This window comes from Drosophila suzukii, chromosome 3, assembly GCF_043229965.1.
Source record: "Drosophila suzukii chromosome 3, CBGP_Dsuzu_IsoJpt1.0, whole genome shotgun sequence".
Taxonomy (NCBI): domain Eukaryota; kingdom Metazoa; phylum Arthropoda; class Insecta; order Diptera; family Drosophilidae; genus Drosophila; species Drosophila suzukii.
Genome location: NC_092082.1, coordinates 1,156,175 through 1,179,359, shown reverse-complemented (window position 1 = coordinate 1,179,359; position 23,185 = coordinate 1,156,175). Strand labels below are relative to the sequence as shown.

The window sequence follows — 23,185 nt, the reverse complement described above, 5'->3', positions numbered from 1 at the left end:
CTTACAGTCTGAACACATATTGCTAGGAATTGCCGTACCCAATCATGTTTTTTCCGGATCCCGTACTCCCCACTCACCTCGGACACTTCGCTCTGGCAGCTCTCCACGGACTTGGTCAGCTCCTGGAGCTGGGTGCGGATTTCGCACAGGGCGACCGTCGTCTCCAGGTGTCGATCTCCCCGCTGCAGCTCATCGAGTTTCGCTGACAGATTCATGCTCATCACGCTAACTTGCTTTTGCAAACTGTCAGTGGTCAGGGGTCGCATTTCAGTGGTGCGCGGTCAGAGGTCAAAGAGAATATATCAAGCAAAAATGCATTTTAGTCGTACGCCAGCCGGGAAATGCCTTCGAGTTCATTCCTTAAAGTACTTATTCCACTACGAGACCGAGACAGAGTTATTTAGCGTATACGTAATTTATTCGCTCTGGCCCAAAGTAAACGCAAAACGCAACGAAACACACAAACAAAACGAAATTATTTATGACCGCTTGCATTAAAGTTTACTGAGCTATGCAATTATTGAGGAATGAAGCAACATAAATTTTATGGGCCACAGCTCGAAACCGAAAGGCTGCGGAACAGAAACAAAAACTGAAACAGAAACTGAAACTGAAACGCACGCCAGTTGCAGAACGAGTTCCTTGTAAGGACCAAAGTCACTCGCCTCCTTGGGCAGAAGTCCAAGAAAGGATTTCTGTGTTGGGCGGACCGAGAACAACAATAATAACCGAGCCAGGCCACTAAGTACATAAAAAGTAACTTAAAGTAAATTGTTGGCATATTTCGTTAAGGTTAAGGCAAGAGTAATGTACAATGCACGAGGATGAAAAGTTGACGGCATTGGGTATATAAATTTATATATGTACAGAGTACACGTATATATTCAAGCCAGCTGAACTCTGGCCCCATTTATTTGGCTCTTCTGCTGGCAACTCTTTCGGAGAGCTGGATGGATGGATGGATAGTCCTGCCAAAGTTGTAGTAATAATCCTGTTTATATCTAGCTCGCCTTTCGAATGCATCAAATTTACATTTTCATCAGCCGCAAAAGCAAAGCAAAAGCCTGTGAAAACAAATCGGCTCCGCTTTTTGCACTACAGTCAAAGTTCCGTAAACGAAAACAAAGCTTATGATAAAGCTGTTATTTTAAGGATTTTTTAACTGAAAACTTTGGCTATAAAGAGTCGAGTGATTTAATGACTTTTACTTATACTTCTAGAAAGTTCTAGAAACAATCATATATAAACTTAATTATTTGAAAAATTGGTGTACATCGAAAACGTTTTATTTATTACAGTTCCCTTATCATCAAATATTAATGGGATATTTAAGGAAATATTTTGAACACCTTTTAATAGATGCAATCTGTTTCACGAAGTTCATTACTTAACCATCAAAGATCCTAAAACAGGGTTCATTAAAGTTCGATACGGACATGTTTGACTGTACGAGTATATCTAAATATCGAGTATCTGGTCGGATCGGAAGGTGCACTTTGTGCTTTGTTTGTTTGGGGTGGCATCTAAATCAAATGGCAACAAAAGTGGTGGGCGACAGTTGCCAGCGGATGGCGATGTGCCGATAGAACCATATATATAGTGATATATATGAATGGCGCCCCACAGCCGCTCGCATTGCGCATACGACACGTGGGCCGTGCTTGAGTTGCCTGCGCATTATGTTAATGCAGCGCTGAAGGAGGGGGAAGGGGTTGGGAATGGGTTGGGAAGGAGTTGGGAAGGGGTTTGCGAATGGTTTGGGAAGGGGTTGGGAAGAGGTTGGCAAGGGGTTGGCAAGGGATTGCTATCGTTAGTACTGTTATTGTTTTGCATTTCACGGACATTGTTGTGCCGAGCATAAAGGGATTATTTTATGCATACATCAGTGGATGTGGCAACCGAATCCGAAACAGAATCGAGAGCAAACCAGAACCAGAACCAGGACGAGAGATTCCAGATTCGAGATTCGAGCGCATCCTGTGAAAGTTATTGTTCTCTGCGAAAACAATTGCTCACTATGTGTGTGTGTGCTTGTCAGCTGCAGGAATTTTCGGTTTTGTGTAAGGGAATTGTATACGTGAGCATTTAATAAATTTTCTGCCAATTTCTCCCCGGCTTGTGCATTCATTAAGGCTGCAGTACGTGTGCTCCGCTCTGCCTTCTAAAAGGATCCCAGGATTGTTCATTTCGTCAAAAAACTGCACACAGCAGTTTTAGGAACATCACATTTTTTCGTCTCGAAAAGACAAAAGCGGATTGTGCTTTGGCAGGATTTCAATCACATTAACCCTCCGAAAAGTCCACATCCGTCAAATATCCAGACTCACTTACAGATAAAACTCAGTTCAGATCTCAGTGCACACAATAAATTCAGCGAATAAATTAAAATCAAAATCGATTGTTCCCATACATCTGGCATGGCTGTATATATAAAGTACATCAATCAGATCGAATCGGGAAATTGGGGAAATCGGGAAGGTCGGGGTGTTCAAACCAATTGGCATATAGGACATTCACCAAACGTTGCAAATTCTTGTTTTTCAGCCTGTTTTTTGCATGTTGACTCTCATAAACTTGTGCTGCACAGCCCGCGATGCGTTGGCATTTGTAAATCAATTTAAATTTATTTGTGGTCTCAATGATTTCGTTTTGCAGGGCCGTATTTTATGATTGGCATGATTAACATTTTGTTTGGATTATGGAATTGTTTGATTTCGCTTCGAGAACAGAGATACATACACATATGCAAAGCCAAAATGAACGGATGAACGGAAAACAAATGTTGGTAGTAGTTTCTGCTTGTTACAGGTTTCACTCAGTCTTTTTGGTTTTTGTAAATTTTGGTGAAGGGACCGTTACGCCAATTAGTCGGGGTTCTGTTTGTATGCAAACTTTTAAACATCGAGCATTAAACCATAAAAAGTGTACAGTAATTCATTGCAGCAAAGGAAACAAATGGAACCGAAATGGCAACACAACAACACAAATGGAGGAGGGACATTAACGAGTTGAAAAATCCTGAAAATATTGTGTGACTGGCTGACTGACTGGGTGATGCATTGGGGAGGGGATTACGCACGAGGGGGTTTTTGGGGTTAAGGGGTTAAGCTAATTATGAACTTGATGGCATGCAGGGCGGGGCGGTGGTGAAAAAGAGAGAGAGCGCTGCTGAAGTGGCCAACCGCAGGCTGATTGACTGCCTGGCCAAAGGATGTTTGTCAATGGCTTTACATGGCAGTGCGCGAGTGTGGGTGAGTGGGTGTGCGACTGTGTGTGTGTGGTGCGAACAGCAACTTAATGGCCCTCAAACACTTTTCGGCATGTCATAAAAAACACAACATCCCGGCAACCGCACAGAGAAAAATAAATCACTTCGTCTGCCCCATTTTTAATATCGGTTTAATTCGGAGAACTGGGGTAAATGAGTTTTAACTTTCGTTTCTATGCAAAATTTTAAGGGACATAGCATTGGGTACAAATATTTTACGGAGCATAAAAGTATGCTGTAAAAAAATACCATTTTCCACAGTACTTCCCATCCGAAAACATTTTGTAGCATACTTCTATACACCTTTTTTGATTATCTTGAAAATATGAACACTGCACCCAATTCTCAACTATTTTTTTAAATAATTGTTGTTATCTAAAATTGGTATGTTATGTCCATAAATTTAATTATTTTGCGTACTATATTATGGCAAGTCACAGTTTTCAAAACCTAGACTCCAAATAAAATATAAATAGTTCTTCATTACATTTATAGCTACACCTCGTATTCAAGTAATCTATGAAAGTTCCCCATGCTGATGCAAATCCTTGTGACTTTTTATCTCTGTGCAGCAGACGCGTCAGATTGTTGTGACTGCTCTCGAGGGTTTTTTGAGCAGGGCCAAAATGGGGATTCACACCTACGCCCACACTTCCCAAGCCCTCTCTCTATTTTTCCCATCCAGATGATGAGCACGTTTTGGAAACTAAATTAATTTATTTGAACATAATTGAATTCTAATTGCGTTCCATGCAAAAGGGGGAGCAAAGTGACTGGTTTTGGCAAATATTCTAATAATTAACAAATCAATTTGATGGGCTACGAGTGCCAAAATAGAGAGTAGTGCAAAAGGCAGAGAGAAGGGGAAATCATTGGATTATCATTGCATTACAATATGACGAGGGGTAGAGTAAAAATATTTAGATTTCGTAATTGAAGTTAGTTGGTTGTAATTGCATACTCATTGAGTGGCGTGAATACCAGGCCACTTTGCGTGTGGCTTTTGTTGTTTTCGGTGGTTGAGTTGTAGTTGTTGTTGTTCATGGAGTTCATGGAGTTCATGGAGTTATTGTGGCAGTTTTAGTGGTTCAAGGGGCATTTCGGAATTGGAATTGGATGATAAAGAACACGTATAGACATTGTACAAGATGTGAGGCAGGGGTTTCGTGGGTGCAGGCCAGAAGTGCATTTCGTCAGATTCCCGGACTATCCTTCGATTCTGCCTCGTTTGCATTTGACGAAATGCATTTCCGGCGGTTGCAGACATATAGACAGATAGTGAAAATACATATACGGTATATACTAGGGATGGTAAAAGTGTCGATACTTCAGACATAGAGGACCTTATATGTTTAACGCATTGAAAAGGAAATCTCTGTTTATGATATTCGTATAAAATAACACATCTGGTTTGAATCAATCAAAGTTAATATTGTTTTTGGTAGATTTGTTAGTTGTATGTGCTATTAAGAGTTATATTTACATTATGTTATTCTTGTAAACTTTAATATTTTAGTTATTTTGATTGTATTAGCAAATTCACAAGACACAAAGCGATAATTTGTTTACATTGCTATCTCTACAATTCAATATACAACGCATCCTATTGTCAATTTATCTTATTCGATTCTTCTCTATTTTTTCATCCCCAGTATATACTCGAGTGATTGACAGGTAGTGTGGAAATGAAATTACAGACACATGTGCTCAATCACTCGGTGACATTTAAGCAAAGTAAATACGTTCCGATTGAGTTGCAGTTTTGTACAGCACGTGACATGGCAACAAAGGCGGTTTTGTGAAAGCAAAGAGGCAGCAAACGGCAAACAAATGCTGCTAATTAACATTTTTAATTAACGATGAGAGGCCATTTAAATTTACACGAACAAAATTATTAATGTGACACACAATCAGCTCGAATGGATGAACGAGAGTATGAATGGTTATGAATGGTTAATGAATCGAAAGAACAAAAACGAAACTTGTGCTCGGCATACATGGCGGATGAGTGATGTTCGAATTGTTTTCAATCGCATTGCGATCTGGTCGCTATTGTTATTTTAATGTTACTGGTAATGTTAAAGTTAATTAATTTTTAGATTAACTCTACGGTTATGTACCTGGGTGGCATAGTGCCCATCATTTTGTTGGCTTTGCTTTGGACTCCGTCGGTAAATTGATTTGGTTATAGAGTCTCTTTTGCTATATAATTATTTCTTTAGTACAGTACGGTACTGCGGTATATAGTCGCTTTGCTCATACAGTCTCTGCTCACTTTTATCTCGCTTTTCATTCTTTTCGGGTTTGGTGAATGTCGTATGTGGCCGCGGCTGAGTTTTTTGGGGTTTCTATGTGATATCTTTTGTCGGGGAGGTTGTTGCGCAACAAAAACAACACAACACAAAGGCCCTCAATGAATAATTGACAGTCTAAGGACACACGCAGGACACTTAACTGAACATAACTTGCGCAAATCTGTGTGGGAGGAGAACATTAAACATATACATTGCATATTTGCTCGTTAATATATCACAAGCCACAGAAATTAAACCGAAAAAGGGGTTGGGGTTGAGGGGCTTTCACACCAAAAAACACACAAATTAAAATGGAAATTAAAATTTATTTACGCCCAAACTAAAAATATATCGTTCGTTATTCGTTTAATAAATTAAATAAACATGGCGCACACAAATAATTGCTGTTTATTTGTCTAACTGAAAGCGGATATTTATGGCCGGCCATCCAATCCCCCGGTCGCGCCTGCAAATTAATGGCCCGTAATGAGCTCCTGGCCCCGAAAAGCCACCGAGTCCATTACGAGGTCGCCCTTTCTTTTTACTGGCAGCGGATCGGGGGTTTTATGGGTTGTACGACCGCCTGGGAGTCGGGGAGGTTCGGGATCCTACGTACTCGAGCAGCAATTGGCGCAGTGTGGCCTCGTCCTCGCCATGACATCTCAACCTAGACTCGCGGTCTCGATCATCCCGACTCGAGTGGCGCTGCCTTTTGGGGGCGTAGCTGAAGGAGTGACGATAGAACCTTCCGTTGTTTATGTTAGCTCCGCGATAGGCGTCTGCATGTTTATAAGGTGGTGTTGAAAGAACGGGGAGATTTGGTTAAACATGTGATCTTAAAGGTGGGTTATAAAGGGAGTCCTGTATGGTGTGATATATTTCTTCTAGCAAAAACAATACATATAGAAAAACAATTAAGATAGGTGTCTAAAAGTATGCAATATAGAAAACCGTCCTCTTTCGGAACAAATCCTTCTGAATTTTGGATACAAAATATATTATAGCATACTTTTAAACACCTCTCCATTTGATTTCATAACACTTTTTTGCATTATCAACATCATATAGTTCCTACGCAGGACTCTCCTGAGGAAAACTACCCACCTTCGGGTCGCAAGCGCACGGGCGGTGAGGTCAGCTTGAGTTGTGTTGACGTTGTTGTGGGCGGAGTCTTACGTCGACCACCAAAAACATAATCGTAGGAATCTTCGCTCAAATTGGACACTGCCAGGCATGGGGAAATTGTTTTAGAATTACATTTCGAAAGTAACACGCGCTCTTATGGAGCAAAATGAAAAAACACAGAGAGCGGCACGAACTAAACCGAAATTAAACCCAAAAACTCAAAAATAATATCACAAGCTGTTTGTTTTCTTTTTTCCATTATCTCGTATACTCACTCTACACATTATATATATGATACACAAATATTGTTTAAAGTAAGGCAAACATTAAAATAAACATAAGAACCAAGGCAAATATTTAGTTTGTCGAGATTTTGTCATTTTCATTTTGTTGTTGTTGTTATTGTAGTTCGTAGTTGTAGTTGTTGTAGTTGGTTTTTATGGAAGAATAGAGAGCACAAAATGTGGCAGATTGTTAGCTGGATTTCGATTTTCATTGGGACAGCACACACAAAAAGGCAGCTAAAGGTGGACACAGTAATTTTTGCGTTCAAAAAATGGTTACAAAGCCTGTTCTTTTTTTCTGTTTTTTCTTTGTTGGTTTCGCTCTAATAAACAATTTGGTTAAAAAACACACAGCAGCGTTGAAAACTACTTGAAAAATTCGAAACTTTGAAATGATTTGGGCTTTTGTGGCAACACAAACAAAAACTCTTATTTTATATAGTCAAAAAGTGGCAATACAAACGGCAAGCAATATATGGAACTAGACAAATAGAGAGAGAAGGAGAGTGTGTGTGGGAAAGAGAGAGAGACAGTTCGATATATAGTAATGGACGACTGTTTGACTGATTGGTTTTTGAGATTTGTCTGATTGATTGATTGACTGAATGCTGCTGAAAATGCTAAACAAAAGTCGGGTTCAAAATGCGGTTCTCTGTGGCAATGTTCGAGTGTAGCTAGTGGTGTTCGTACAGGGTTACACCTGTACGGGTGGACTATGATTTGTGAGGCAGGCCGAGTGTATGAAGAGTGTGTGTGTATGAAAGGAAAATAAATTAACAAACCGACCAATCAAAGAACCCAATCTACACACCAATTAAAGTTGCATTCAATTGGAAATGGCACAATAGAAAAGAAAGGAAAACCAAATAAGGATTTTTATACAAAAGGTGCAACAGTAACTTTCATAATGGGCGGAAAAAGCTACACAAAAACTCTGGCAAACTGAATGCAAAAAAATAAAAGGGAAACAAACAAATAATGCCCAAACAAAAGGCAAGAACTGCAGGCAAACAACGAGAAGAACAAACACAAATTGGCGCATATATGTAGAGCAACATATATATGCGGAAAGTAATTCAAAAGATTGGCAAAAAGTGCCAAAATAATTGGCGGTAGGGGGCACCTGGAAACACGCTCAGCGGCTGGAGCACTTGGGTGGAACGCAGTGGCGGCGGTAGCGGGGGCAGCTGTCCAAACGGATCTTGGTCGTTCGAGATGGAAGACGTGGGCGGTGAGATCATCGATAGGTCACCAATGGTCGCCATGTCATTACTCTGGCCAGCTATAAGTATATGGGTGGGCAATCGGTATCGGGGGATGCAGAAAAAACGGAAAGAAGATGTAATAATAGCTCTTAGAAAAAGTCGGGGATACAAGGGAAAGAGTTTAATAATAATATCGTTTTTCTTCCAGAATCATACAATGTTAAAATATTAAAAATTTCACTTCATTTCTTAAAGTAAAATTTTAATGCAGACTATTAGAGGATTCAACCACAAATTCATAGAGGTATCCCACGTCTAAATCGCGATCCAATATCTTAAGTTATTATCATTCTGAATACCATTGAAATTACGGAAAAATCGAACATGAAAATGGGTCAAATTTTTGAACCTCGTTTTAAAGGTAAATTTTAATGTAGACTTTTAGAGAATTCAACCACAAATTCAAAGAGGTATCCCACGTCTAAATCGGGATCCAATAACTTAAGTTATGGAATCCTGAAGTGCAGTTTTGGGTCCCCATTCTGGATGCCTTAGGAAATACGGAAAAATGGAACATGAAAATGGGTTAAATTTTTGACCCTCGGTTTAAAGGTACATTTTAATGTAGACTTTTAGAGAATTCAACCACAAATTCATAGAGGTATCCCACGTCTAAATCGGGATCCTATAACTCAAGTTATGGAATTTAGAAGTGCAGTTTTGGTTTCCCATTCTGGATACATGAAAATGGGTCAAATTTTTGACCCTCGTTTCAAAGGTAAATTTTAATGTAGACTTTTAGATAATTTTACCACAAATTCAAAGAGGTATACCACGTCTAAATCGGGATCCAATAACTTAAGTTATGGAATCCTGAAGTGCAGTTTTGGGTTATCATTCTGAATACCATTGAAATTACGGAAAAATCGAACATGAAAATGGGTCAAATTTTTGAACCTCGTTTTAAAGGTAAATTTTAATGTAGACTTTTAGAGAATTCAACCACAAATTCAAAGAGGTATCCCACGTCTAAATCGGGATCCAATAACTTAAGTTATGGAATCCTGAAGTGCAGTTTTGGGTCCCCATTCTGGATGCCTTAGGAAATACGGAAAAATGGAACATGAAAATGGGTTAAATTTTTGACCCTCGTTTCAAAGGTAAATTTTAATGTAGACTTTTAGATAATTTTACCACAAATTCAAAGAGGTATCCCACGTCTAAATCGGGATCCTATAACTCAAGTTATGGAATTTAGAAGTGCAGTTTTGGTTTCCCATTCTGGATACCTTAGGAAATACGGAAAAATCGAACATGAAAATGGGTCAAATTTTTGAACCCCGTTTTAAAGGTAAATTTTAATGTAGACTTTTAGAGAATTCAACCACAAATTCAAAGAGGTATCCCACGTCTAAATCGGGATCCAATAACTCAAGTTATGGAATCCAGAAGTGCAGTCTTGGGTTCCCATTCTGGATGCCTTAGGAAATACGGAAAAATCGAACATGAAAATGGGTCAAATTTTTGAACCTCGTTTTAAAGGTAAATTTTAATGTAGACTTTTAGATAGTTTAACCACAAATTCAAAGAGGTATCCCACGTCTAAATCGGGATACAATAACTTAAGTTATGGAATCCTGAAGTGCAGTTTTGGGTCCCCATTCTGAATACCATTGGAATTACGGAAAAATCGGACATGAAAATGGGTTAAATTTTGTACCCTCGTTTTAAAGTTAAATTTTAATGTAGAATATTAGAGAATTCAACCACAAATTCATAGAGGTATCCCACGTCTAAATCAGAATCCAACAAGTCAAGTTATGGGATCTGGAAGTTCTGTTTTGGGTTCCATTCTGAAGGCCATTGGAAATACGAAAAAGGGTTGGAATGTTGACCTCCGTTTGAAGCTATGCGCTGATACCTACTTTGATAATGCTTATCAAAACTTTGAAAAATCATTTTGGATTCAACGAAACACTTTTTATAATTAATAGTCCTCCAGTTCGGCATTTCAATACCACAGATTCTGAATATTGAAGGAACTCCAAGTTTTCCCCAGTGCAGCCGCCCTGGCTGCATTCAATAGGAGTTCCGCAGGACTCGTTGGGATTGGAAGTGGAGCATGCAAAGGCTTTTAATTTTGTCCCGCACGTAGCAGGTTGGCCACAAACAGCGGGAGCGGAAAAGGGCTGGGAAAAGGGCAAGGAAAAGCTGAAGGCAAAGGAAGCGGCAGAGAAAAGCCAGGTAGCGCAAAGTAAAAGGTGTGCGGCGCCATATTTCGCACATAAATTGTATGCCAGCAGCTCCGGATCCCCGGGTCCGGCTAAGAGGACCAAGAACCAAGGACGAAGGACTAAGGACGAGGCTGCACGAGATGGCGTGGCATGCATGGATGCATACGCAAAGCATTTACGCCAACGCCTCGACAGTCACGGACCCGAGAAAAGGAGCAGAGAATTGGGGAAAGCCGCAGGAGCAGGGCTCCCAAAAGCCCCGCCCACACAGCCACATATGTGGGCGGGCGATCCGCAGGATTTGGCCAGCCTGCGTGCCACTGCATAAAATAGATTTCCATTCTGATTCGCTGGCAAAGGAAGAAATCTACGGAATCTTGCGGTGTGCAGAGGTATATCCGGTTATAAGTTTATTTTTCTTTAGTCCTTGTTTTTTGTAAGTACTGTGGCCAATGTTCTGAAGAAAATTACACATCTTTTATAAAATATATTCAAGATTTATTGCTTTAAGATATTTATTAATGTAACATAATTACATAATCTTTATCCACAGTTAACGTAATACTCCTTTTATATTTTTCAACCACTATCTTGTCAAACTCTAAGTAAAAGTCAAACGTTGTCATTATAGTCTAATAATTTATTCACAGACTTTTCCCAACTAATTATTCCATTATACTGTCTTTATAGACAAGTGCACGGTTCAACCTGCCGTTCTTGCAAGACTTCGCCGCAAAGGATCAATTAAGGCTCAATGGCAGGAAATTTACCCTGGGAAACCTAACACAATTTTCCGTTTTTCCATAGTGCTTGCATTTTTTCCCCATCCATGCCATCTATTTTTTTTCGCATTGGCCATATGTAAACCTTTGCAGGACTTAAAAAATGCCTCGTTGGCTGCGATAAATGTGCCCATGGCTGCTCGTTGTTGTGGTTTTTCCTCAGGACCACCCACTTTAACCCCCCCTCCCATACACACACACACACATTATAGTTGTTGGCACACAACAACAGCAACACGTGCTGCTTTTTCTACGGTTCGGTATTTTGAATTTTTATTATTTGCAATTTGCGTTAATGTTGTGGAAAAAAGCATGTGGCTGTTATGGCTTTGGCTTTAGCTCATGTCCTGCCCCCCGAACCCTTGTACCCTTCCACCCTTCGACCCCTCTCCCCCATCCCTTTCTTGGCATATTGAATGGCCATTTGTGTCACACACACAGACTCACTTGCGTACACACGCACACACTAATGACCTTTTCATGGCCGCTCCATCCAACGGATGAATGCAAGAAATGTGGGCAAATTATGGGCCCGATTCGGGAGGAGAAGGACGAAGGATCCTGGCTCCTGGATCCTGCGCCCCTTCAGCCCTTCCTCGTTATTGACAAAATGATTTGTAAACATTTTGCGCATCATTAGTTGGCACTGCTGGGAAGATATGGCCTGCATTTTCCCATTTCCCCTGGCATTTAACCGATTAAAATCGTGCATACATCAAGCGAATCCCTTGGGCACGGTGAAAAAATGTGGGAAATGCATATATAAATGCTATTCAATTCAAAATTTTCATAATTTGTATATTAACCCAAGTGCTGACATAACTTAATTTGCAAGGACCTTAAGTTTCTGCATAATAATAGATTTGATTTGTAGAGACAACAAAGTTAAGCCAATTTCACATTGAGTGCTTTATAAACAAAAAGTCACCCGGAACCCGAAAATATATCTACACCCATTTTAGAAATCTTAATGTGGAGATATAAATACGATTTTGAAATCTCTTCCAAGGGTGGCTAAAACTATGCTTTTATAAAGGTATTTTCTTTCTTATTCAAAACTATTGCATACCTTCTGACACGTTTAAAGGTGACTTTAAATGCCTTCGATGTCATCAAAATATTTGATGGCATAGTTGTAAACAGAGTTCTTATGACACCAGACAACCATCGTTGATTTCTTTCTCTGTGGCCCCCTTGCACCTGCTTAATGTTAAACTCTTTGCTGACACCGCAAAAAGAGGCAAAATAAAAATAAACTGCTTCCGGCTTCAATTGCATCAATGGAAAAGAAGCAGGGGCAGGAGTCGCCTCCAGGGGGAAAGGAAATGAGGGGGAAAGGTGGAGGCCTGGCAAATATTTGCTTAAATTTGTGCTGAGGTTAAGCTTTTTGTTTGCCCTGCCTTTGCGGAGGCTCTCGGCAGAGCCAAAGCAAAGTTGATGACATCCAATGGCCTCCGTCGCAGTCTGGGGCAGTTGCATCCACGTCCTGCGTCCTGCGTCCTGTGTCTTCTTCGTCCCCTGACATAGAAAAATAGTTGCGGAGAAAGGCCCAGAGAAATATGGAAAGGAGCCGGAGGGAGGGGTGAATCGGGGGCGAATCAGGGGCAGAAGCTGCGTTTTGACTGCATGCCAAGGCTGATACTCCACTGACGATGCTGATGACGCAAGCAGTCAGCCAGGCGAGTGTGTGTGCTCGGGCATTGAGCAGTTATTCATGTGAGTGCAAGGCTCCCTCTACACACACAGAAAAATATCACAAATTTCGTATGCCGCATATACGAGTCCAAACTTTATAGCCAATCAAGATGGGAGCCGATAAAGTCAAAAAGGCAAAAGTTATTAGCCATGATCCCACAAGGGAGCTTCGAAATTCAACGTGTCTTAGAAACGGATGCATAAAACTATCCATGTTATGGTCCCTGATTTTCGTTGGAGTTTAAAAACCATACAAATAAGTCACTAGTGTTTGTAAACCACTTACATTGCTGTCTAAGAGTATGCATCACATTAAGAACTTTGTAAATGCTATATATAATTTCCATATATATTTAACAAAACTGTACTAACTAAATATTTTATATATTTTACGTATTGATCCTTGAGGCTTCAATATTTCTGCAGGGTCATCCGGTACCGAAAGTAGCTCGCGTTTCCCCACTTTTCCCATTGTGCACCAACTTTGAGGCCCGGCCATTGACAAAAAGTTGCCTGCAGTCCAAGTCCATGGACTGGCCTGTTCTGGCAGTTGTGACAAGTGGCCTCCAACCGGGCACTCGGCTCCTGTCCCGCCCCCTGGGAGTAATCGGGCATTATGCCATCCTTGCGGCACATAATTCTAGGCTGGCCACGATAATTGATACCCTTTGTCAGCTCTCGACGGCAAATCAAATTAGCGAACCGAATTGAAAACTTACTTATGCATGAGGGGCTGCTAATCATTTTTCAAGAGGGGCGTAATTTAAAATTCAATTAACTAGACGCACAAACTGAAAAGGGCTCCGCCCACCCACGCTGACTTCCCTTGATGTATGGAGGGATAGTCCTTCTATTCAGAGACATAATCGTGTACGAATTGAATGATGAAAAGCCTTTTAACTCGGCTTCTTGGGGGGCTTTTGTCTTAAACGATTTGTCCACTAAATGCATGATTGATTAAATGAAATAAAGCCCTCAGAAACACAAATACAAACACACACAAGCACTCGCACACCTGCAACCACAGATAGAATGCAGGATATTCGAGACGTAGTTGTTGCTGCTGTGTGTTCATTAATAGGCTTTTGTCTTTGCTCACCGCAAAAATTATTGCTGCTCAAATGCACTTGAATGTGGCATTGTTTCGCCTCTCCTCCGATTGAAGTGCATGCAGCTCAGACCGCAAAATCCTTAAATGCTGCATTAATGGCCACACACACACGGGGAAACCAAAACCCTTGCCCAAGGATCGGGTAAGCCGAGTGACCTCACTGCTGCCCACTACCCTCTTTCCAATCCCCAGCATCCTGCCCCTCGATGATATCACAAATTAAATACACTTGCACGTTTGCTTAACTCGAAATTCAACAAATATTGAGAGGGGCGGCGGAATGGGTTGGAGGGGCGTGGCAGCTGCAGGATGGCTGTGGATAGCTGTGTAAGCACGTGTCTGGGTCGAGCACTTGACAATCAGCACTCACAACAGCCGGCAGTCGACGGCAGTGGCAAAAAGGGATAGAGAGGGCCAGGATTCGGCAGAGAACAGTGGAGCGTGTTGGAAAAATCCCCATGGATTCTCAGTTTTTGAAAGATCACAGAGGATTGCTACTTTGATATTTCGGAGTATATTCTTTTGCCAGCATCCACACCTTTTCCTGTTCTTGTAAATAAAAGTGTAGACTATAATGATCTGGAATTGACATTTATTTTCAAATGTTCCAGAGGTTATCATGTGGATTTGTCGAAAGCATTGCTTACTTTTAGGCTTGCAAATAAAAAGTTAGCCAGAAGTTCGACAAAAACATTGCCTGTTTTTAGGCTTGCAAATAAAAGTAAGCCAGCAAATTGACAAAAACATTGCCTGCTTTTAGGCATTGCAAAAAAGTGAACTAGAAATTAGTCAAAACATTGCCTGCTTTTGGGCTTGTAAATATGTATTAAAGGGTCTCTTAGGCATAGAAATGTTAATCAAGGGAACCTGAAAAACTTCATTAAGCACAGTGACAATCGATAATGGTTTTCAATAAAATGCTAAGTAAAGTTAGAATCTATTTGCTTCCAATCGCTTGGTGTTTTCCACTGTCCCAGAGCTCGCCAGATGGGCCTCCGCCTCCAGCTTGTCTTGGCTGTTGGCTTTTGGGATGCGGATGCGATGCCGAGCCGCCATTGTCATTGCTTGTTGCTCCCCCAAATTCGACGCTTCCCGCATCCCTGGGATCCTCGAAATCTACGGGGAGTATTGACTGTGCGGGCAGCTGTTAATACAAGGCAAACTCTCCATTTTCGGCTTCTATCTATCCAGCCGTAGCTGTTGTTTTCGTTATTCTCGACCAGAGTTTGCACGTATTATGGCATGTGTTTATTTGTCAACATCCACGAAGTTCAGATGCCCCTCTAGAGCATCCACCCCTTGGCATCAGTACACCAGTATACGGCGCACTTAAAGAGGCATAACTGTTGCAGCACACACGGCGTATGATTAATTTCACCGCCTGCAATCCATCAATGCAAGAGTTTGGGACCATATCGTGCTTCACGCGGCAGTTTAAGCATAACGATCTGACATTTTTCACATTATTAAAATCACTTGCCAACGAAGAGTGACGAGAGCGCGGAAAAGTTTAATGGATAAAATATCACGCATACGCAGCGTGTGGCGCGTTAAGAATGATGTTCGCCATAAGTGCAAACCATTTCCTTATAATTTTACTGCAGTATCGAGACATGATGTATGGGGGATTTCGGATAAAAAGGAGGGAAAAGTGAGAACCAAATAAAGCGAAACTTACCGGTGCACATAGGAAAGCCATTTCGTTGCCAGTACCGTGGAAAAAATGTGAATTATCCTGCGCTCCTTCGGCTGCTGACTAAAGAACTTTCCGCCTCGGACTCGGACTCGAAATCCAATTCTCCACCGACGTGTCTTCTTAGCTTCCCTCCGTATTTTTCTGGCACAGCTGCTGGTGGATTGCGCCTTTTGCCTTTCTGGCAAATGATAAAAACTGGCGACGCACTGCTAGAAAATATGCATTTTTAATGCCATAAATTAGTTTTGTCGTTTGCCGAGCACCGGAGAGCTGCAAAAAGAGAAAAAAGCGAGGGAAATGAGTCAGAAGAGCGGGAATGGAGTCGGCTTAGCACTGCAGACTACTGCACACTGCAGGTTTTTTAACGGGAGTCCGCTTTCAAAGGGGACTGTATATTCTTAGTACTAATCACCAGATTCCATTAGCACACCAGCTTTAAATTTTTGCTTTCAGCCAAAGTGTTTCTCTTTATTATAAACAACACTTTTCAAGTTTATAAGCTATGAAAAGAGTGGACTTATGGCGGCAGAAGGTTTTAAGTTGGGGAAAAAATAGTTGCTAAACATAAATTGGGGAAAAAATTAATAAACACCTTAAAAAATGCTTTTGGTGACTTTTTTTTGGCTGAAACAAGATACATATTAATTCCAAATAGTATCCAGTTCAACGCTGCATTTTGGCCGGGGGAGTTTTACACCCTGGTTTGGGGCTTTTACCGAATTAATTTGCAATGTTTACTCCCGGCTTTAAGCAACTGGCTGGCATGCCAAGCGGCAAAATCACACAGCCGCATTTAAATTAATGCTGTCAGCACATCAGCGGGGGTCTTGGCCCTCAATCCCAGTCCTTTTTCCCACAGGTGTATGGCTGCCAACTGGCAAAAGTCAAATTAAATTCTATTTTTAGGCGCCCAAATGCTGGCGAACCCTCCTCATTTTCCACTTTCCATTTCCCCCTTCGCAGCTTTGTTAATTACTCCATGAATTTGATAGTTTTCCATCAGTGCGGATCACACACGGGCCTGACGATGCTGATGATGATTATGTGGAAAATGAATATGCAAATGGGGAAAGCCGTGCGAGCCGAGTGTGTTTTGGTGAGTGGTGCTCTGCGGCAGCGAGCAAGTCGAGAGCTGTTGAGTATATCAAATTTTGGGGGTTGCGACCCACAGTTATGGATACCAATTAGAATCTGGTTATCTGGCATCGAGCGTAGCAGCGATTCGGGGCTGAATTCGCTGCCGAAGCACAAACTGAACAAGGAAAATCTCTTGCAGCCGAAATGAGCTGGAAAATGCGAGGGGGTAAGGCGAAACAGCCTGCAGTGAATGTGAATGCACTGGGGAAAAGTTGGATATCCTTACAAGTGCAGATAAAAACTGTGTAACTAATGTAGAATTATTATTAAATATTTGTCATCACCTATTAAGCATATAACAGTATATTTTACATACAGAATGCTAATGGAAATGCGCACAGTAAGCTCTTTTAAAAAGCTTAAAGCCGTATTTATAGGTATTAAATGTCAATTTCTTGAATTCCCTTATTTCTTTTGAGGGTGAATACCTTTCGAATTTTACTCGTTCTGTTTTTTGGTACACAAATTGCTGAATTACTTAGTAGAATCTTTCTAGTTGTGTTTCTCTTCGTGTAGAACGGTTTTACTCAGAGTTGGCTCCGCATCTCGGCTAATGATGCGCATGATGTGGCGGCATTGTCCTCGTCTTTGGGCCCCATTTCGCCCGCCCCTTCTCGAGCCCATCAACTTCACTTCATCAGCGTCTGCATCTTCATCTGCAGGACTGCATTTCCCCGGCCTTTATGCCACATTTAAAGCCGCCTCGGCTTGACTTCGCCAGATGGATGGATGTTGGGATAGATGGCCTCCGACTGTGCGCTGCACCGCATGAAATTAATATTAATCGCAGCTATGCATTAAAGCCGCTTTCGGCTTCTAGATTTTCCTTTGTTGCAATGTGTTTATTGTGAATTTTATTTATTGCTCTGCGGTCGTGGCGGTTATTAAAATTGCCACTGGCAATTTGTAATCATTAGGCATTCTCGCTGCGGCTGTCTCCTTCCTTCGCCCCCTCCCTTTCCACTTTCTATATTCTGTATATTCTGCTACTACTACTTTCACCGCTTTCGCTTTGCACACTTTTGGGCGCCCATTTGACAGGCGGCTGACAAAAGTCAGTGACATTCTACCCAGGCTAATACCCATGCACTTATGCAAATCTCACACAGACACTCCAACCTCAAAAAGAGAAAGAGACGGCAGGAGGAGGGCGGAAAGAGAGGGGGCGATGGTGATAAGGGAGAAGAAAGAGATGGCAGTCAGGACAGCCTGGCATTGCCATTTGCACATTTAACGTCCTCCCAATCCCTCCGCTCGCTCCCCCTCTTTCGCCCATTCTATAACCATCTCTCTTTTCCTCACTACAGCCATCTCGCTCTGCCGTAGTTGTAGTCGTGGCAAAATTTAAGTGGCCACTTGACTAAATTAATATGACACTGCAGCAAGTGCAAGTGGCCAGGACCTGCCTCCCCCTGCTCCTCCTCTGGCCCACTGTTATCTGACTTTCGGCCAACAATATGAATAATTATGACGTTCAAGCACTGCACCTGATTTGCACATGGAAAAAAGAAAGGAAAGTAGAGCTGATAGCTCCTTGAGTCCACTTTATTACGGAAAAGCGTCTAATCGATGCTTAAGGGTTCTCAGATTATGCATTTTAAATTAAATCGGATCTTCCTTTCAAGGGTTCCGGTAAATGGAAATCAGTTGTGGATCCTTTCATTTTATAAAATAATATTAAAGTATAGATAGGAAATATTATATTATTTTAGTTTGGGAACATTCAAATTACGATTAGGGATATATCATTTCGTTTATTTCCCATATACACAAAGTTTATTACTTTTAACCTTATCGATCTATAAAAGTGAAATTTTAAATTTAAAAAAAATTCCAAGTAGGTAGTCACACATAAGATTTACATTTTAACACAGTGTATACCGCCTCAGTTTAAGATTGCTCCCTCAATCAATAGAATCTATTCAAAATTGCAAAGTGAGCACATCGTTTTGCTGAGTTTGCGTCCAATAATTTACCAAGGCACTTTCCGATCCCTTCCAGAAGTGTTCATCACCACATGGGGCCCAACTGTCGTCTTCTTCTGTCAATTGCCTTAAATGCAATTTAATTTTCCACCTGATGATGTCCTCTATGTAAGGCCTTTGCACTTACGTGTCCTTTCCTATCACAACAAAAGTACCAACAGGAAAACCTCTACGCCAAGAAGAAGAAAATGAGAAAATCCCAGCTGGATTGTCGCCGTTGCAAACTCGCATTTTTTTCTTCGCACAGGCTGCGTCCTTCGTTTTTCGTCCTTTTGCCACCCACTCAGTCCACCCAGCCTCCATTCAAGTTTCCTGGTCCTTCGCCCGCTTTCTCTTTCCCCTTTCTCCATTTCCCTGTCCATGTCGGTGTCACACTTGGCTCGCAGTTTTGTGGCCAGGCCAGGGCTATGAAAATAACCATAAGGCAATTGCCCGGGCGGGTTACATGATATGCTGCCCCCTTTTTGGGATCCCGAACCCCCCTCCACTGCGGTGGCACTCATAAGCCTTGAATGGTAAATGTCAAAGTTACTCCTTAGCGTAACATTCGACACATCGGGCGTTGAGGTGTGAGTGGGTCCCAGTGTGTGTGTGGGTGTGCGTGGGTACACTCATACGTACACTGAGGTCAAAAACAAGGAAGCTGAAGAGCTGGGGCCTACGTTTCAGTGGTTAAATCTAACAAGGTAAGCCTTGCTAGATTTTACATTCCAAGTAATCTTCTAGCTTAATACAATACAATGGGTTACAGAAGAATATATTGAGTGGTTTGTTAAAAATTTCAAATATTAAATAAGAATAACCATTATGGAACGAAACAGAAATCTTAAGAGAATTTAAAACCCCATAATAGTGTTTGGAAGTATGCAGCGAGAAAATGACCTACGTACTTTGAAGCCCGATATAATCATAGCATATTTTTTGGCACTTTTTGGAGATTGTTTAAGTTATAAAAATTTTATGAGAGATTCGTGAAATCTTTGCGACTGTCATACAAGATATCGTATACAGATGATCCTCAAACCCCTCGAATCAATATCGATGACTGGTCCCCCTTTTGCCGCAGTGCATGTTAGGGCTCCCAGCTTGGTTCTGTGCCCAGCCTGGATTACATTACACTAAGTTCTGTGCAAACACAGTTGGCGCAGTTCATTAACATGTTACATGGAGTTCAGTCGGTCTGGGGACTCGACTCCGTTCCACTTTGGATTTAGGATGCAGGATGTAAGGACGCAGGATGTAGGATGCTCTTTGGGTCTGTGCTTGTCTGTGCAAATGTATGCGTAGGCACAATATGCCAGCCTATCTGGCTTTCTCAGTGTGCGAGTGTGTGGAGGAGTCGTCTGTATGCTTTATGCTTTCTTTTCCCATTTTCCCGATGCGGAAGTGTTGCCCCAGCAGCTGCCTGCTTTCTCCTCCACTTTCCACTTGAAAACGGAGCGGCTCAAAGGCCGTGGAAACACGCCCAGTTTTCGAGTGTGTGTTTTAGTCTAAGCTGTGCATTTAAATGTAAAGCATAAATAATTAACAGACCTCAGAGCTGGGCTCTGCGAATGCAACTCGAAGGGCGGAACCTCTTTCCCTAATTAGGCGTCGGGGTTTCTAGATCATCATCAGCTCTATTCTCCAGTTAATTTGCAGTTTTAATGCGTTTTCCACTTGTGGCCAGTTCTGGATGGGGCTAAACTTTTAACCGAAATAAGGCAGCCAAGCCAAATTTCATTCCCCAACCCATGGAGCCCTTTAGCCCCCTGAACACCCCCTTCTAAGCCTTTGCACGACCCCTTTCCCAGGGGCACTTGCAACCAGCAGCCGTTGCATACTTTGCGGCGCAAACAAAACCAATCCCAGTAGCCGCAGACCGGCCACGCCCCCTCACCATATATGTTGCACGTCAATGAGTCCCGAAACAAAACCCCAAAAACAACTCACACACAGACGACTGCCACACACTCAGACAGGGATAAAAATGTGCACGGCGAGAAATAAATGTAAACTGGGTTGAGCACCCAAGAAAAGAGTAAGACCGTATTATACTTGAAAACTATAAATGAAAGTAAAATATTAAGTTGAATGGTATGTACGTCAAATACAATTGAACCAAATAAATTTGAAAACAAAAGATAATTTAAAACTGAAAGCATCACAGCGGTTTATCATGGAACTGAAAGTTAGACAACTTCGTGTTCATACTTTCTATGATAGGTACTGTAATTGTTTTAATATCTTAAACTTATTGGTTTAATTATATAGGTCGTACTAACATTTAAAATCATTTTTTTGCTTAGGTAATTTCCAAAGAGAAGAGATGTCATTTTTTGTTTGTGCATCGTTGGCTGCCATTCGTTGCAAGGCAGGCCTTAAAACTCGCAGCAATTCGTTTTAATGAATCCATCTACATCCACATCCACATCCACAGCCAGATACTCGTCCTCGTCCTTCATGCAGGCCACAGGATGCACTGGGAAATGGAGGAGCGGAGGAGCAGGATGTGGGGAGGTGGGGTCGGCTCGACTCGGAGTGGTTGCATCTCTGGCCGGAGAGGAACTGATTGTATCAACTTCCTAAGTGGATTTTGCAGTCCAACTGGCATTAAGCTCTTGGCCGCAGGTAATTTCGTATGAATGAAAAGCAAAAGTCTGGCCCAGCCCCGTTTTCCATTTTCCATTCCCATTTCCCAGTTTTCGTATTCGTATTCTGCGGTGTTTTCTTGCGCTGCTACAGTTTGTTTTGTTGCCCCACGACAATGACAGCAGCCTGAAGTTCTCAGTCCCATTTCTCCCAGTGGCCTACAGTGGAATCTCACAAAGTTATACCCTATGCTAAGACTACACCAAAAAAAGGAAGTCAAAAAATGAATGCTTACGGAAATATTATGTATGTAAAATACCAAAGCTTAAGACCTATATAAAATCAAATTAGAACAGTTGAACTTGGTTGTAATTATTTCAAAAAAATCTGATAACGTTTTGGTTGTATTTGGAATGTGTGGCTTTCACTAAAACCACTTTCACTTTTAAATTACTTGCCTAAAAGTATGCAATTGAAACAAGATTTTAGATTCAAAAAATATTGCAGTATACTTTAAAACACGTTCAGAAGTGATTTCAATTTTACTTAGAAACAGAAGTGAATATGTTATTTAATATCCTATTTTTCCATAATCCCCACTGTAGTCGACTTTGCATATGAGCAGCCAGCAATTCCTGGAGGGGCCCGATGACCTAACTACCCGAACCTCCCAAAGCGTCAAATCTCTGACATTTCATGCCTTTTTGAGGTTTTCTGGTCGCGAGCCCCGCTATCCTTGCCTTCGTCTTTCCTTCCCCAGCCCGCCCCCAGTTTTCCAGCTTTTCTTTTCGCCTCTGTAGTGACATTGTCTTTCAATAAACATTCATTCCTATGGTCGAGGAGTGAAAAGGGGCGGAAAAGGTCCTGGGAATCCGCCGACACAATCCTCCTTGGTTCCGTTATGATTTTTGTTTGCCTGTCGAAACTTTGCTCGCCCTCTCAACTGCTTCTATATGCGACTTTTCCTGCTGTGGCTTTTCGCACTCATGAATTTTTAAGCGGCATCTCTGCAGTTGCCTGAAAACAGCAACTAACACCAAGTCCCCATCCTTTTCCTGCCACTCCCGCTTTTCCATTTCCACCCCGCCTTCGCGCTGCCCGGCAAAGTTGAAATAGTTTCAATGCAATTTTGATGATTCGATGTTTTGGGGAAACTGCTGCAGTTTCGCTCCTCTTCACCTTAGCAGGTGTGCCAGAAGCGAGGAAAATGCACTAAACAGGGAGAAAATGTCATCTAAATTGGTAGCAAGTCGATACATTTTAAAGTATTTAAAGAGGTATCGTACTATGAAATGTAGTATTTTTTGACCGATTTTTGTTTGAAAAAATAAAATTAATTAATATTTAAAAATGCCATATTGTAAGCATTTACTTTTTCTCTGTGTAAAAAAGATATGTGTCCCCTCCTTTTTGATGCGTATCGATGCACTCAGAGTATCAGAATGGGGTTTCCTAAATTAAAAACACTGTCAAACTCCCAGAGTTCCCTGAGCCAATCAATCCTCACATTTGATGGAAATTCATTGCAGATCATGAAATTCTAACTGCCTTCTCAAAATTTTGAGATAGTTACGAAACCAATTTCTGTTTATTAACTTGAAACACTCCGTATACGAGCGTCATCGAGTTCGATTGGGTACGCATTAAAAATGGAACCTAAAAAAGCGGAAGTGCATTTTTTCGTGGCTATATAAAACACACGAAAATATCGTTTAATAAAGATGAGTGAAAAATGTGCGGGGAATTGTTTTTGATAGATTCCCCTATAAATTGGATGGCATTTGCTTAGTCACGTGGA

At 41.4% G+C, this 23,185-nt stretch overlaps 1 protein-coding gene across 1 annotated transcript in view; it reads right to left on the bottom strand.

Moving 5' to 3' along the window:
- The window catches only part of Glut1 (Glucose transporter 1), an 85,171-nt gene that overhangs the window by 16,122 nt on the left and 45,864 nt on the right, over positions 1-23,185 (bottom strand). The window contains 5 exon segments of the mRNA XM_065864398.2: positions 78-243; positions 6,179-6,341; positions 6,667-6,786; positions 8,095-8,253; positions 15,677-15,964. Coding sequence (XP_065720470.2) covers positions 78-243; positions 6,179-6,341; positions 6,667-6,786; positions 8,095-8,253; positions 15,677-15,686 — 618 coding nt within the window. The 5' untranslated portion in view covers positions 15,687-15,964.